The sequence below is a fragment of the Diabrotica virgifera genome, chromosome 4 (assembly GCF_917563875.1).
Source record: "Diabrotica virgifera virgifera chromosome 4, PGI_DIABVI_V3a".
NCBI lineage: Eukaryota > Metazoa > Arthropoda > Insecta > Coleoptera > Chrysomelidae > Diabrotica > Diabrotica virgifera.
The window spans coordinates 56712950-56728515 of NC_065446.1; the positions used below are offsets into that span (position 1 = coordinate 56712950).

Genomic DNA, 15566 nt, shown 5'->3' on the forward strand with positions numbered 1-15566 from the left:
TAAAACAGCCATAAGACCAGCTATGATGTACGGAACTGAATGTTGGGCAGTGAAAAAGAAAGAGGAACAGCGAATGCATGTGGCGGAAATGAGAATGCTTAGATGGATGAGTGGAGTGACAAAGAAGGATAACATTAGAAATGAGTATATTAGGGGAAGTCTAGGTGTGGCACCAATTGATGCCAAAATGAGAGAGCATAGGTTAAGATGGTTTGGTCATGTTCAACGTCGAGACGTTAATCACCCAATATGAAGAATAGCTGAAGTGCAGATTCCTGGAAGGAGTAGGAGAGGAAGACCAAAGAAGACCTGGGGGGAGACGATAAGGCAGGACATGTTGGTAAAGGGGATTAACATTGATATGGCCCAAGATAGAATTGTGTGGAGAAATGCAATTAGGGAAGCCGACCCCTCATAGGGATAAGGCAAAGAGAATGATGATGATGACACATTCTAGAAACCACGAAGGTGTTACCAGAAGATTGGTGCCAATAAAGTTTTATTTTTAACATTATTTTTAATTCTATTAAAGGTAAAACTTTCACTTGTCTTTAGCAGATGTCGCCACGACATCCACACCATCAGGTTATTTCGTTGTGAATCAATACTGGCAGCTCGAATTTTAGTTGTTCAGAGAGAATCAAATATGCACTCTCTGATGACACCCTAACAAGGATTGAAACCGGTCAGGATGCTTTTGGCGCTCTCTGGACGAACTGAAATATACGGCTCTTGTTTCGTTTTACAAGAAAATGATTATTTATTTATATTAGTTTTACTCCTATTCTGAGTATGAGGGACTAATCTTCGTTGGAATTTTACCACGCTGGATAGGCGGGAAGTGAGATGCAACTGTTAGATCTCCCTCGGCCTTCTTTGCTCCGGCAATTCGTTGGTATGCACAATTTTAGAAACCACGAAGGTGGAAGTTTTATTTTTGAAACCAATAACGTTTTATTTTTGATATTATTTTTAATTTTATTAAAGGTAAAACTTTCACTTGGTTAAAAATTTTAGTATAAAATACGTTTACTTCAACATTTTGATTTTCATTTCGAAATATTGGTTTAAAGGAAATGCTAACTTTTAAAGCGATTTAAACAGAAAGAGATTGAATCCTACCTATACGTGTTGTAGTGGATGCCATCGGTGAAAACTTTTTGTGAAAATGACATGAGTAAGGTGCTAAAGGTTGGTGGTGGAAACGGTCAAAAAAACTAAATAACGTGTTTTACTCTTGTGGTAATTTGAAACGAGGAAATTAATTTAGGTTATAGGCTATAACTTGATAGAATCAAGGCTAGCCGAGGATCCGCGACTAGATAGACCTAGAGAGGGGGCACCACTAACCAGGGAGGTCGTTCCGAATAATTTGTACCAGCCCTCGACGATGTTTTTCAAATTGAGATCGTCGAGCATTATTTGCGCTACCCCCATGAAAATTTTCTTGCCTTCTAGCCTACCATAATCACCCCATACGGTCACCTGAAAAAAAAATCAATATTATTATTATATTAGTATTGTTTATATTAATGCTATTATTCCAACAATTCATTCATTAATTTTATTCTTCAGTGTGAACTAATTCTTTCTAAAACTAACTTCAAACCTGCATTCAATTTACTGACAATACTTTATAATAATTAGATACTGTCATCAGTATTTTCCTGGCTCAATTATACATATCTCTCAATGTGAAAAGGTACCTCCCTTTATAATTTGGTCCCTATAGAAACTCTAAAAATAAGCAAAATCACGACAAATTTATTTGTAAGGAGGACATTTTTTGTAGACCAGTTTTCAACTAAATTACGTCAACCCTTTAGTAGGGGCGGACACAACCCCCAAAATCTTTAACAGAAAGGAGGGTTGAGTAATAAAAAACTGATACAGAAGTAAAAACTTCAAGTTGTATACTGGTATAAAATAGTTTATTAAAAAACTTCATAAAATGTCGTGCAAAACACACAGTTGGTCTGTGCCCATTGAACTGGCAAGTACCTAGTTTTTTCGAGCAGGGAAGCATATTGCCCTTTAAGCATGTACTTAATTTAATCTTTTAATATCGACTGGTAGTCACAATATTTTCACAAAATTAAATATGTAAGCCATATATTATGAAGTTACCACTTTAATTAGTGTGCTAGTTACAACTACTTACCAGAATGCACTGAAGATGTTCTGAATTAGAACGAAAACATTTTGCACGACATTTTATGAAGTTTTTTAATAAACTATTTTATACCAGTATACAACTTGAAGTTTTTACTTCTGTATGAGTTTTTAAACTATGGTATACAGCCAACTATTGGAATTTTTCCATTGATTGGTTGAGTAATACTTCTCATTTTAAACCATTTAAAAACCACTTGATCATGAACAAATTAAAATTTAGTGGGATGTTTATAGTTATAAATATGGGATTAATGATTCTTATTTTGTTGAAGACTAGACCAACAACTGGCGGATACGGTGTGGAAAACAGAAATGGAAGGGATGATAGGCTTATTCAATTTTGACAAAACAATAATTTTGTTATAGCGACTACATTGTTTAAAATACCAAAGAGAAGACAATACACATGCAAGGCACCGGCAAATTAAGAAGAGGGTATTGTAAGACACCAAATAGACTATGTATTAGTTAGAGTTAGATAAAGATATTATCGTTAGTTAGAGTTAGACGTAGCATTAGATCACAATTCAGCAGCGACGAAAATTAGGCTCAGAATGAAAATAATAAAACGAAGAACAACAGATGCACAAAGCGATTCAAATATATTAAAGAACGGATGTATATTAATATCAATAATCGATTAATCAATTTAAAGAACAAATTCTGCTAAATACTGAAACGAATAAAAAATGGATATTAATAAAAACAGAAATAGATAAATTCTGACATCAACCAGATAAAAAAACCATGGATGACATAGGAAATTTTAGATTTAATGGAAGAAAGACGTCAACATAAAAATAAAGATAATCAGATGAACACAAAAATAGATAAACAAAGAAAAAAAAAATAAGCAAACAAAAAAATGCTTAAAACTACAATGCGCACAAATAGAAAAATACCAGAAAAGACATGATAGTTTTAAAACACACACACATACAAATTGAAGAATTACCTCACATAAAAAAAAACGGGAATACTGAAAGGTATAAATGAGAAACTAGTGTTGAATACTACTTCTTCTTCAGGTGCCGTCCTCGTTGCGAAGTTTGGCTATCATCAAGGCTATGCGTATTTTTGATACCGTAGATCTAAATAATTGGCAGCTGCTGCACTTGTACCAATCTCTTAAATTCTTCAACCATGAATGTTTTCTTCTGCCAATGGATCTTTTACCTATTATTTTTCCCTGAATAATTAATTGTAGTAGCTGGTACTTTTGTCCCCTCATTATATGTCCCAAGTATTGCAGTTTGCGCTTTTTAATAGTAAGCGCAAGTTATTTTTCTTTCTGCATCCTTCGCAACACTTCCATGTTTGTCACTCTATCTGTCCACGATATTCTCAGTATCCTGCGGTACATCCACATCTCGAATGCTTCTATTTTCCTTGTATCGATCTTTTTCAGTGTCCAAGCTTCCATTCCATAGAAAAGAACTGACAGCACGTAACATCTCATCAGGCGAATTTTAAGATTTAAACTTAGACTAAAAAGGGGTAGTTCCCTGGATTGGCTGTATACCTTATAGTTAAACAAACTGGAACATGAAGTAAAAACCACTTCTATGTAAAAGGTATATTTACTAAAAATTTTTAGAATCCCAATGGATTCAATAAAATGAGTTCATCAGAACGTTTTCAAACCTATCGGTCCATCATCAGTGATCTAAAATCAAATAAGTAATCCCACTATTAAAATTAAAAAGATGGTTGAAATTGTGAAAGTTAAAAAATGTGGTTATGATTACTTACTTGAATACCTGCAAAATAGCCCCAGAACCAAACAATGGTTGTGATTATAAATAAATCTACATTATGTTGAAATAAATTTAAAATGGCTAAACGCCGATGTTAAAGGATTAAACCTCTGGGAACATGGTGAAACTCTACCCGAGGACCCAATCAACCATCTTCGGTCAACGATGACTACTAAGTGTCAAAGCTATGTGGGAAATGCTTGATGTGACATTGACAGTTAAGGAAGAAGGTAGTCGATTTTCTAGGAATTTTAAAAAACAAAGTCATGATCCAGAAGAAGATATGTTAAAGCTTTAAATATCTGAAATTGTCTGTTAATTAAATCTATTGTTGTTTAAAATTAAAAGATAATGTGTTTTACAAAATAAAATTATTTTAACTGTAGGTAACTACAAATTGACTGTATCAAATAAAATTAACCTGATCAAAAAATTACAATATGATAAAGTGAGCTCATTAGTAGTAATAACAGAAATAAAATTAAATAAGTGGTGTTATAGAAGAAGTTTTAAATTTTGAAAAGGGATATTATTATATCAAGAAATTTATATGTCCACAGCATGTGTATTGATGGTTGTATTGATAGTAGGGAAATTATTGTTTGGATGTAGGTGAAAATTAAAAAATTTTATATAGATTGGAGTTAGGATAAAGTCAATCTGATAGTAGAAAATGTGATTCAGGAATGCAATTCTTATGGAAAAATTTTAATGAAATTGAGAAAATTCTTGTGACAAACTGGTGAATATGTAATTGATAATAAATAATTGTAGGAAAAACAGGTTGCCCAGTTGATACAAACTAAAATTTAATTAGTATAGAAAACAATAGGTGTAATGAATGAAATAGAATTAATAAAACAAAATTAAGAGAATGAATATTGTTATAATTTGATTAAAGAATGACTGAGTTTAACTGTGATTAAAGAAATAAAGTGATGAAATGTTAGATGTGAAGATAAAAAATATATTTGGAAAAGGTCAAAGACAAAAAGCAAAGGAGTGTGATGTAGGATCAAAGCATAGGTGAAATGAGTGAAAGAGAAAGATTGGAGAGTTGGGTATGAGGGTTGAACTGAATGAAGAAAAGAAATGAAAGAAGTGTGAAAAGAGGGTATGGTAAATTAATTAGGTTTTGATTAAGAGGAGTTTATGTGGTTAGTAATGATTAGTATGTGTAAGGAGTTTGGAGCCAGTAAGGGAACGAAGAAGATAGTTGACAGTGGGTAAATAGGATGAAGAAGATAGCAGATAGGATAGGAAAAGGGAAGGTATAACAAAGTAATAGGAATTATGAAAATAATTGACGGTGAATGGGGACAAAATTGCGGTTAAGGGATGTTTGTCGGTTAACACAATTGGGACTTTTCTTTAGGTCTTTGACAATTTCCAAATCCTCGTATAAGTCTAAACGGAGTGTATTTTTTTGTTGAATGTTGTGTATCAACTGGACCCCATCAGGAATCTTAAGTTCGTGTTTATTGACTTTTAAATGGTGTGAAAAAGCTGAAGTGGTATCTCTCTTACTGTGTTCTGCCGATCGGGTGGAAAGAGATCTATAAGTTCTACCAATGTAGGTAGCATCGCAGTCTGAACAAGAGAGTCTGTATACCCCACTACGGCTCATGTAATGGATAGGGTCTTTGGTGTTAGTTAAGCTTTTATTGAGGGTGTTATTGACTTTAAATGAGATTTTGATGTTATCACAAGAATTAGAAATGATTTGTTTGACTCTTTCAGATAATTTGGAGTTATTAAACGGTAAGGAGGCATAAATTGGAGTAGTTGTGGAAGATGATGAGAAAGCGGATTGTTGAAGTAACTTAAGTTCTCTTTTCTGTTGAAGTTTAAGGATGATGTCTGGGTCATAACCATTGTTAACTGCAATTTGTTTGATGATGTTCAGTTCTTTGTTAAATTCAGTTGTAGATAGAGGAATAGAGTTTAATCTATATATAAAGCTACGAAATGCAGAAAGTTTATGTGAAAGAGGATGGTTGGAAGTGGAATGGATAACGTGATCAGTCTGTGTAGGTTTACGGTAGATACCAAAGTTGAAGTGGTCATCTAGTCTGGTAATAGATATGTCCAAGAAGTTAATGGAGTTAGAAGATTCTAGTTCCATGGTAAAAGTGATTTTAGGATGGATTAGATTGATTTTATGAAGTAAGTTGTGAGCTGAGTCGGAGTTACCAGATATGAGGACTAAAATGTCATCTACATAACGAAACCAATGTAATATCTCTGGATTTTTTGTGATATGATTGGATTCTAAATGATCCATAAAGACATCAGCTAAGAAAGGGGATAAGCAACTTCCCATTGCTAAACCATCTGGTTGTTGATAAAAGTTGTTGTTGAAGACAAAGTAATCTTGAGATAGGCAGATTTTGAGAATGTTTATAATAGATGAAGTGGTAGTGGAGGTCACCGAATTATTTAAAAGAAGCGAGTTGACCAGACTAATCGATTCATTTTTTGGGACTGAAGTGAATAAATTGCTAACATCAAAAGACAGCATGACGATATTCGGATTAAGATTGACAAGTTGAAGTTTTTCAACTAATTGGCGAGAATTCAAAACAGTAAACTGTGGGGTGAAGTTAATAAAATTTTTAATAATGTTAAGAATGAATTTGGATAAAATAGAGACTGGAGTATTGATGAAACTGACAACGGGACGAATGGGATTGTCAACCTTGTGTATCTTTGGTAAACCGTATAACCTGGGAGTGAGTGGATTAGACGGAATTTTGGTGTAAGGTGCTTCATATTCAGAGAAGAAATCAGTAAACTGTTTAAGATTGTTTTTCATTTTTGAAACAAAAGATTTTGAAGGATCAACAGGGAGAAGATTAAAATTATTGTTATTTAGGAAAGATGTGACTTTGTCGATGTATAGTTGTTGGTCTAAAATAACAAGGCAGTTACCCTTATCTGCTTTACTAAAAATGAGGTGTTGGTTTTTGATTTTATTTTTAATAGATTTGAGTGTGGATAGAAGGGATTTAGACTTGTTAAATGAAAAATTGGGAAAAGATGAAGATGACGTGGAAGTAGAAGAGGAATTGATGTTGGAAATAGAAGAATTGTTATTAGAGAGAAGTTTAGTTTTGAATTTGTTGATAGTTTGGATGCAAGAGTTTCTGATTGATGTTTTTTGTGTAAGTGAAATGGAAAGATTTTGAATAACAGTGTCGGTCTCTATGGAAAGACTCTCAAGATCTCTGATAGATAGATTGGTGGGAATGGAGTGTTTAAGACCGAGGTTTAAGAGTTTTAATTCGTCATCTGAAAATTGGACATTTGAGAGATTTTTGATTCTTGGATGGAATCGAAAATTGGAAAAACTTTTGTTATGGGAAGCTTTTTGTTGATCAAGTCTAATCTTATTGTTAACTAAATGTTGTAATTTATTATTGACTCGGTTGAATTTAACTGAATGTGAACGATCTACCTTATCCTGAACGTCAGACAAGAGAGTATTAAGATTAATATAATGTAAAGTTTCGAGTAGAGAATCATATGTTACCTTTAGCTTACAGTCAATGTAGTTCAGTTTGCTATAATGTTTACAAATCTCTTTCTTCATGAGTTTAGTCTGCATAGCGTTCCTGATGTTGGGATGTACATTATTGGAAGTTCTAACTCTACAGAATGTTGGGAAGACTTTATTATGTAAACATCTGGATATGAACCATATGTCCAGCTTTATGTTGCTCCGTTGTGTGGCTAATCGCAAGTATTGTAGAGCCAAGTTGACCATACTGTCATATATAAACTAAAAAGGGGTAGTTCCCTGGATTGGCTGTATACCTTATAGTTAAACAAACTGGAACATGAAGTAAAAACCACTTCTATGTAAAAGGTATATTTACTAAAAATTTTTAGAATCCCAATGGATTCAATAAAATGAGTTCATCAGAACGTTTTCAAACCTATCGGTCCATCATCAGTGATCTAAAATCAAATAAGTAATCCCACTATTAAAATTAAAAAGATGGTTGAAATTGTGAAAGTTAAAAAATGTGGTTATGATTACTTACTTGAATACTTGCAAAATAGCCCCAGAACCAAACAATGGTTGTGATTATAAATAAATCTACATTATGTTGAAATAAATTTAAAATGGCTAAACGCCGATGTTAAAGGATTAAACCTCTGGGAACATGGTGAAACTCTACCCGAGGACCCAATCAACATCGACAAAGTCACATCTTTCCTAAATAACAATAATTTTAATCTTCTCCCTGTTGATCCTTCAAAATCTTTTGTTTCAAAAATGAAAAACAATCTTAAACAGTTTACTGATTTCTTCTCTGAATATGAAGCACCTTACACCAAAATTCCGTCTAATCCACTCACTCCCAGGTTATACGGTTTACCAAAGATACACAAGGTTGACAATCCCATTCGTCCCGTTGTCAGTTTCATCAATACTCCAGTCTCTATTTTATCCAAATTCATTCTTAACATTATTAAAAATTTTATTAACTTCACCCCACAGTTTACTGTTTTGAATTATCGCCAATTAGTTGAAAAACTTCAACTTGTCAATCTTAATCCGAATATCGTCATGCTGTCTTTTGATGTTAGCAATTTATTCACTTCAGTCCCAAAAAATGAATCGATTAGTCTGGTCAACTCGCTTCTTTTAAATAATTCGGTGACCTCCACTACCACTTCATCTATTATAAACATTCTCAAAATCTGCCTATCTCAAGATTACTTTGTCTTCAACAACAACTTTTATCAACAACCAGATGGTTTAGCAATGGGAAGTTGCTTATCCCCTTTCTTAGCTGATGTCTTTATGGATCATTTAGAATCCAATCATATCACAAAAAATCCAGAGATATTACATTGGTTTCGTTATGTAGATGACATTTTAGTCCTCATATCTGGTAACTCCGACTCAGCTCACAACTTACTTCATAAAATCAATCTAATCCATCCTAAAATCACTTTTACCATGGAACTAGAATCTTCTAACTCCATTAACTTCTTGGACATATCTATTACCAGACTAGATGACCACTTCAACTTTGGTATCTACCGTAAACCTACACAGACTGATCACGTTATCCATTCCACTTCCAACCATCCTCTTTCACATAAACTTTCTGCATTTCGTAGCTTTATATATAGATTAAACTCTATTCCTCTATCTACAACTGAATTTAACAAAGAACTGAACATCATCAAACAAATTGCAGTTAACAATGGTTATGACCCAGACATCATCCTTAAACTTCAACAGAAAAGAGAACTTAAGTTACTTCAACAATCCGCTTTCTCATCATCTTCCACAACTACTCCAATTTATGCCTCCTTACCGTTTAATAACTCCAAATTATCTGAAAGAGTCAAAAAAATCATTTCTAATTCTTGTGATAACATCAAAATCTCATTTAAAGTCAATAACACCCTCAATAAAAGCTTAACTAACACCAAAGACCCTATCCATTACATGAGCCGTAGTGGGGTATACAGACTCTCTTGTTCAGACTGCGATGCTACCTACATTGGTAGAACTTATAGATCTCTTTCCACCCGATCGGCAGAACACAGTAAGAGAGATACCACTTCAGCTTTTTCACACCATTTAAAAGTCAATAAACACGAACTTAAGATTCCTGATGGGGTCCAGTTGATACACAACATTCAACAAAAAAATACACTCCGTTTAGACTTATACGAGGATTTGGAAATTGTCAAAGACCTAAAGAAAAGTCCCAATTGTGTTAACCGACAAACATCCCTTAACCGCAATTTTGTCCCCATTCACCGTCAATTATTTTCATAATTCCTATTACTTTGTTATACCTTCCCTTTTCCTATCCTATCTGCTATCTTCTTCATCCTATTTACCCACTGTCAACTATCTTCTTCGTTCCCTTACTGGCTCCAAACTCCTTACACATACTAATCATTACTAACCACATAAACTCCTCTTAATCAAAACCAGTGGCGTATTAGGACGATTGGGGGCCCCTGGCGGGAAAAATTTCGGGGCCCTTCGACAAAAGCGAATAGCCTTAACGATAACGATTTTATGGATCTTTTAACTTGCCAGTAACCAATTTGTCTGCAACTAGCAGTCGTTAGTAGGTGGTTTAAATAATACACGCATGCGATTTTGAACGAAACAAAATTATGTTTATTCTGAAAAAAAAACATTTACAGTAGGTAGTATGTACATATGACTTAATAATTACTATTGTTATATAATATATAAGTACATACACTTTCCCTGAATATACATACGCATTTCAAATGAATTTACGCCTTACTTTTTCTTTTGAAAATTCATCAATTATTTTGTCGGTCTCAATTTTATCCAATATATCTTGTTCTATATACAATATAGCCATATTATTTAAACGTTCCTCCCCCATCGAACTTCTTAAATAGTTTTTTACTCTTTTTAGTACAGAAAAAGATCTCTCGCCTGATGCGTTCGAAATTGGTATCGTTAAAAATATTTTTAAAATTGTCTCAACATTAGGAAAAGTCGATGACATTTCTTTGGCAGCTCGGTACATATCTTTTGCGGTGGTCATTAACTCGTTATTTTCCTGCAGGAAGAGTAGAAATTGGTTTAATTCGTCTTCGAAGTTGGACACATCAATATCGTTCTTGTAAATTTCTTTCAGAGAATTTACTGCGGATGTTTTTGATTCGTCTGACAATGCTTTATCAAAAAATACCATAAAATGCTTTAGGTTTGCATCGTATGTCTGATTTCTCCGAGCTAACTCTGCCTTGGTGTTGTCACATATAACGTAAAATGAATTTACAAGGAAATTTTCCTTCTTTCCAAATTCGTGTTCACCTCCTTTCACTTCGTCATGAAAAGTTTTTCTCTTAAGAGGTCGTCGACTTTGTCCGCCTTCTTCAAATGTCAGGCCTGACAAATCAGTTGCATCTTCTTGTACTTTTTCAAATTCATCTCTGAAATTGTCAATAAAATTGTACAGAGACTTCTGGAGAGATGAACCTTTTGACAATTCACACTCAACTGATTGAAGTGATTTACTCGTAGCGTTTAGTCGCTGTAGAATCGTGTTCCAAATCACTGTCATCAGCGCGGTTTCAAATTTGCCCATTTTTTTCAAAATTGAATTTGCCTCGATAATCGTGACTTTTTTCTCTTCGCTCGAATTGCAAATCTCAGTTAATGCCGCTTTTATATACGTGTACCCAAGTCTTATAGCTCGTACAGCATCCGCTCTTGCTGACCATCGTGTATCTACGAGTCTCTTCACCGAAACGGCATTTTCACACTTATTTAACTGTTTGCACAAAATTTGCCAACGATGAGTTGATGAAGAAAAAAAAGTAAATAAATTCTGCACAAACATAAAATATTCAATCGCAGCGTTGCAACTTTCTGCTGCAAAATTTCCAATCAAATTTAACGAGTGGCTGGCACAAGGGATATATGCCGCACTCGGACTGTGTTGTTTAACCCGCGCCTGAAGTCCCGAGTATTTTCCTGACATATTGGCAGCATTGTCAAACGATTGCCCCCGACAGTTTTTAATATCTATTCCCAATTTGTCCAACATATCCAATATTTGTTGTTCCAAATATGAACTTGTATGCCCTTCTATTGGTATAAATCCGACAAATTTTTTTCTGTTCTGGCAGTTTTTCATTTTTAAATGTAGCTTTCTATCGCGATTTCGGGGCCCCCTGGAGGCGTGGGGCCCCTGGCGGCCGCCAGGTACGCCACCCGTTAAACCCGCCACTGATCAAAACCTAATTAATTTACCATACCCTCTTTTCACACTTCTTTCATTTCTTTTCTTCATTCAGTTCAACCCTCATACCCAACTCTCCAATCTTTCTCTTTCACTCATTTCACCTATGCTTTGATCCTACATCACACTCCTTTGCTTTTTGTCTTTGACCTTTTCCAAATATATTTTTTATCTTCACATCTAACATTTCATCACTTTATTTCTTTAATCACAGTTAAACTCAGTCATTCTTTAATCAAATTATAACAATATTCATTCTCTTAATTTTGTTTTATTAATTCTATTTCATTCATTACACCTATTGTTTTCTATACTAATTAAATTTTAGTTTGTATCAACTGGGCAACCTGTTTTTCCTACAATTATTTATTATCAATTACATATTCACCAGTTTGTCACAAGAATTTTCTCAATTTCATTAAAATTTTTCCATAAGAATTGCATTCCTGAATCACATTTTCTACTATCAGATTGACTTTATCCTAACTCCAATCTATATAAAATTTTTTAATTTTCACCTACATCCAAACAATAATTTCCCTACTATCTATACAACCATCAATACACATGCTGTGGACATATAAATTTCTTGATATAATAATATCCCTTTTCAAAATTTAAAACTTCTTCTATAACACCACTTATTTAATTTTATTTCTGTTATTACTACTAATCAGCTCACTTTATCATATTGTAATTTTTTGATCAGGTTAATTTTATTTGATACAGTCAATTTGTAGTTACCTAGATACAGTTAAAATAATTTTATTTTGTAAAACACATTATCTTTTAATTTTAAACAACAATAGATTTAATTAACAGACAATTTCAGATATTTAAAGCTTTAACATATCTTCTTCTGGATCATGACTTTGTTTTTTAAAATTCCTAGAAAATCGACTACCTTCTTCCTTAACTGTCAATGTCACATCAAGCATTTCCCACATAGCTTTGACACTTAGTAGTCATCGTTGACCGAAGATGGTTGATTGGGTCCTCGGGTAGAGTTTCACCATGTTCCCAGAGGTTTAATCCTTTAACATCGGCGTTTAGCCATTTTAAATTTATTTCAACATAATGTAGATTTATTTATAATCACAACCATTGTTTGGTTCTGGGGCTATTTTGCAGGTATTCAAGTAAGTAATCATAACCACATTTTTTAACTTTCACAATTTCAACCATCTTTTTAATTTTAATAGTGGGATTACTTATTTGATTTTAGATCACTGATGATGGACCGATAGGTTTGAAAACGTTCTGATGAACTCATTTTATTGAATCCATTGGGATTCTAAAAATTTTTAGTAAATATACCTTTTACATAGAAGTGGTTTTTACTTCATGTTCCAGTTTATTTAAACTTAGCTCTCTTCCGCATAAAACTGTTTTCATTTTGGTAAAAGTAGCTCTAGCTTTTTCTATTCTGATCTTGATTTCTTCAGAGTTGTCGTTGTTTTCATTAATCACAGTTCCCAGGTAATTATATTTTCTAACACGCTCAATTCTTTGATCATGTACGGTTATGTCAGAAAAATTTTGTGGAGATTTCGACACCATCATTATTTTTGTTTTTTTGATGTTAAGTGATAAACCGAACTTTTCGCTGCACTCTACTATTCTGTTTATCAGTGTTTGGAGATCTTCCGGGGTTTCTGCTATTAATACTGTGTCATCAGCGTATCTCAAATTGTTTATTAAAGTGCCATTTATTTTAACTCCTATATCTTGGTCAGCAAGGGCTCTGTTTATAATATCTTCTGAATATAAGTTAAACAAGGTTGGTGAAAGTATGCATCCCTGCCTTACGCCTTTTTTGATCTCGAGTTCCTCGGTTGTTTCCCGTTCTACTCTAATATTCGCCTTCTGGTTATAGTAAATATTGAAAATAATTCTGAGGTCCCTTTTATCCAAGTTTTTCTCTACCAACAGTCTCATCAGGTGTTCGTGGCGAACTTTATCGAACGCCTTGTTGTAGTCAATAAAGCACATATATATATATATATATATCCTGGTTAACATCCAGGCATCTTTGGCACATGATATTAAGTGCAAATAGTGCTTCCCTTGTTCCAAGCCCGTTTCGAAACCCGAACTGAGTATCACTGATGTCAGCGTCTAGTTTTTTGTGAATTCTTGTATGTATCACCTTAAGAAATACTTTTAGTGTGTGTCCCATTAAACTTATTGTGCGATGGTCGGTGCACAGTTTTGCGTTTGTTTTCTTTGAAATAGTCACAAAAGTTTTCAGAAGCCATTCCTTAGGTATTTCTCCCGTTTTATAAATGCAGTTAAAGAGGTCAACCAAAACATTTACTGTTTCATCTTCCACAAGCTTAAGAAGTTCCGATGGAAGTCCATCTGGACCCGGTGATTTGCCATTTTTCATTGTTTTTATAGCATATAGTATTTCTTCTTTAGAGATTTTTGGTCCTTCCTCACCTTGTATGTTACCAATATCATGATCCTCTCTTTCATCGGCAAAGAGTTCTTCTATATAATTCTTCCAGGTCGTAAGCTTTTCTTGTAGGTCAGTTATTATTTGTCCATTTGCGTTGTATAGCACATTGGGATGCTTCCTTTTTTGTATACCTGCCAATTCTTTTACCTTTTTATGTAGGTTAAACGTATCATGTTTTAATTGCAGTTCTTCAATTTCTTCACATTTTCTTTTGTAAAAGTTTTCTTTCGCTGACCTTATTTCATCTCTAATTTGCTTGTGTATCTCGTTGTATTTTTGTTTGCATTTTCCCTTAAACTGTCTTCGTTCCTCCATGAGACTTAAAATTTTCTCTGTCATCCATTCTTGTCTTTTTGTCGTATTTCCTCTGCTAAGGATATTCTGAGCGGGTTTTATTAGGGCTTCTTTTAAGTCTTGCCACTTGTTTTCCACGTGCGTGTTTGGTTCCTTTGTAGACAACATTCTTAGGTTACCATTTATCTGTTGCTTTAATTCTTCTTTGATTTTTGAGTTCTGTAAGCGGCTGGTATCTATGTAATCTGGTTTTACCCTTTGTGAAGGTTTCTTAAGTTTAATGCTTACACGCGCTATCAAGGGATTGTGGTCCGAGGAAACATCTGCGCCTGGGTACGCCTTAACCGATTTTATGCCGTTTTTGTATCTTTCATTTATCAACACAAAGTCTATTTGATTCCTAACTATTTTCTGTGCGTTATGTTGAGGTGATGTCCACGTATAAAGCCTTCTTTTGGGGAGTTTAAAAAATGTTGAATACTAAAGAATAATAAAAGAGGTGGACAGAATATATAAATGCGTTGTTGAAAGACAATAGAACGAAACAGATAGAAGTAGAAGTAGGAGACGATGTGGTTTTAAAGATAATAAAAGAGGAAATTAAAATGGCCACATATAAAAACAGTAAACATGTCAAAGCAGTAGGTCCAAACCAATTCCCAGTAGAAAGCTTAAAATGCATAAATGATGAAACCTTAGAATATGGTCTCATCGCAAAGTAGTACATACCACCAAAACAAAATATTTATGAACATAGAAAAAGGAGCAAAAAATTATAACTAAACATCCTACTTTTTTTGATACACACAATTTTAAATATGTTAGAACTCCAGTATATGTATAACACTATAAATATTTTAAGTAAAAAACAAAAAATGTACATTACAGTAAAACCTCGATAGAACGGATCTCTATTTAACGGACTTCGGATATAACGGACAAAAAATCTGGTCAAATGCAAAAAAGTTTTAAATGTAAAAAATATGAAACACCGAATTTTGAAGAAAAAACAGCAATGACAGGATCTTGGCATTGCTTCGTATTAACGCCGATGGATCGCATAGGACTCCTCCAATTGTTGACAAATCTTGTAAACCTAGAGTTTTAAAAGAT

The 15566-nt window shown here is 33.7% G+C and overlaps 1 protein-coding gene across 1 annotated transcript in view; it reads right to left on the minus strand.

The window, feature by feature from the left end:
• The window catches only part of LOC114331790 (regulating synaptic membrane exocytosis protein 2), a 421091-nt gene that overhangs the window by 16279 nt on the left and 389246 nt on the right, over positions 1-15566 (minus strand). Inside the window, exon 18 of the mRNA XM_050648222.1 lies at positions 1123-1485. Coding sequence (XP_050504179.1) covers positions 1279-1485 — 207 coding nt within the window. The 3' untranslated portion in view covers positions 1123-1278. The remainder of the gene's footprint in view (positions 1-1122; positions 1486-15566) is intronic.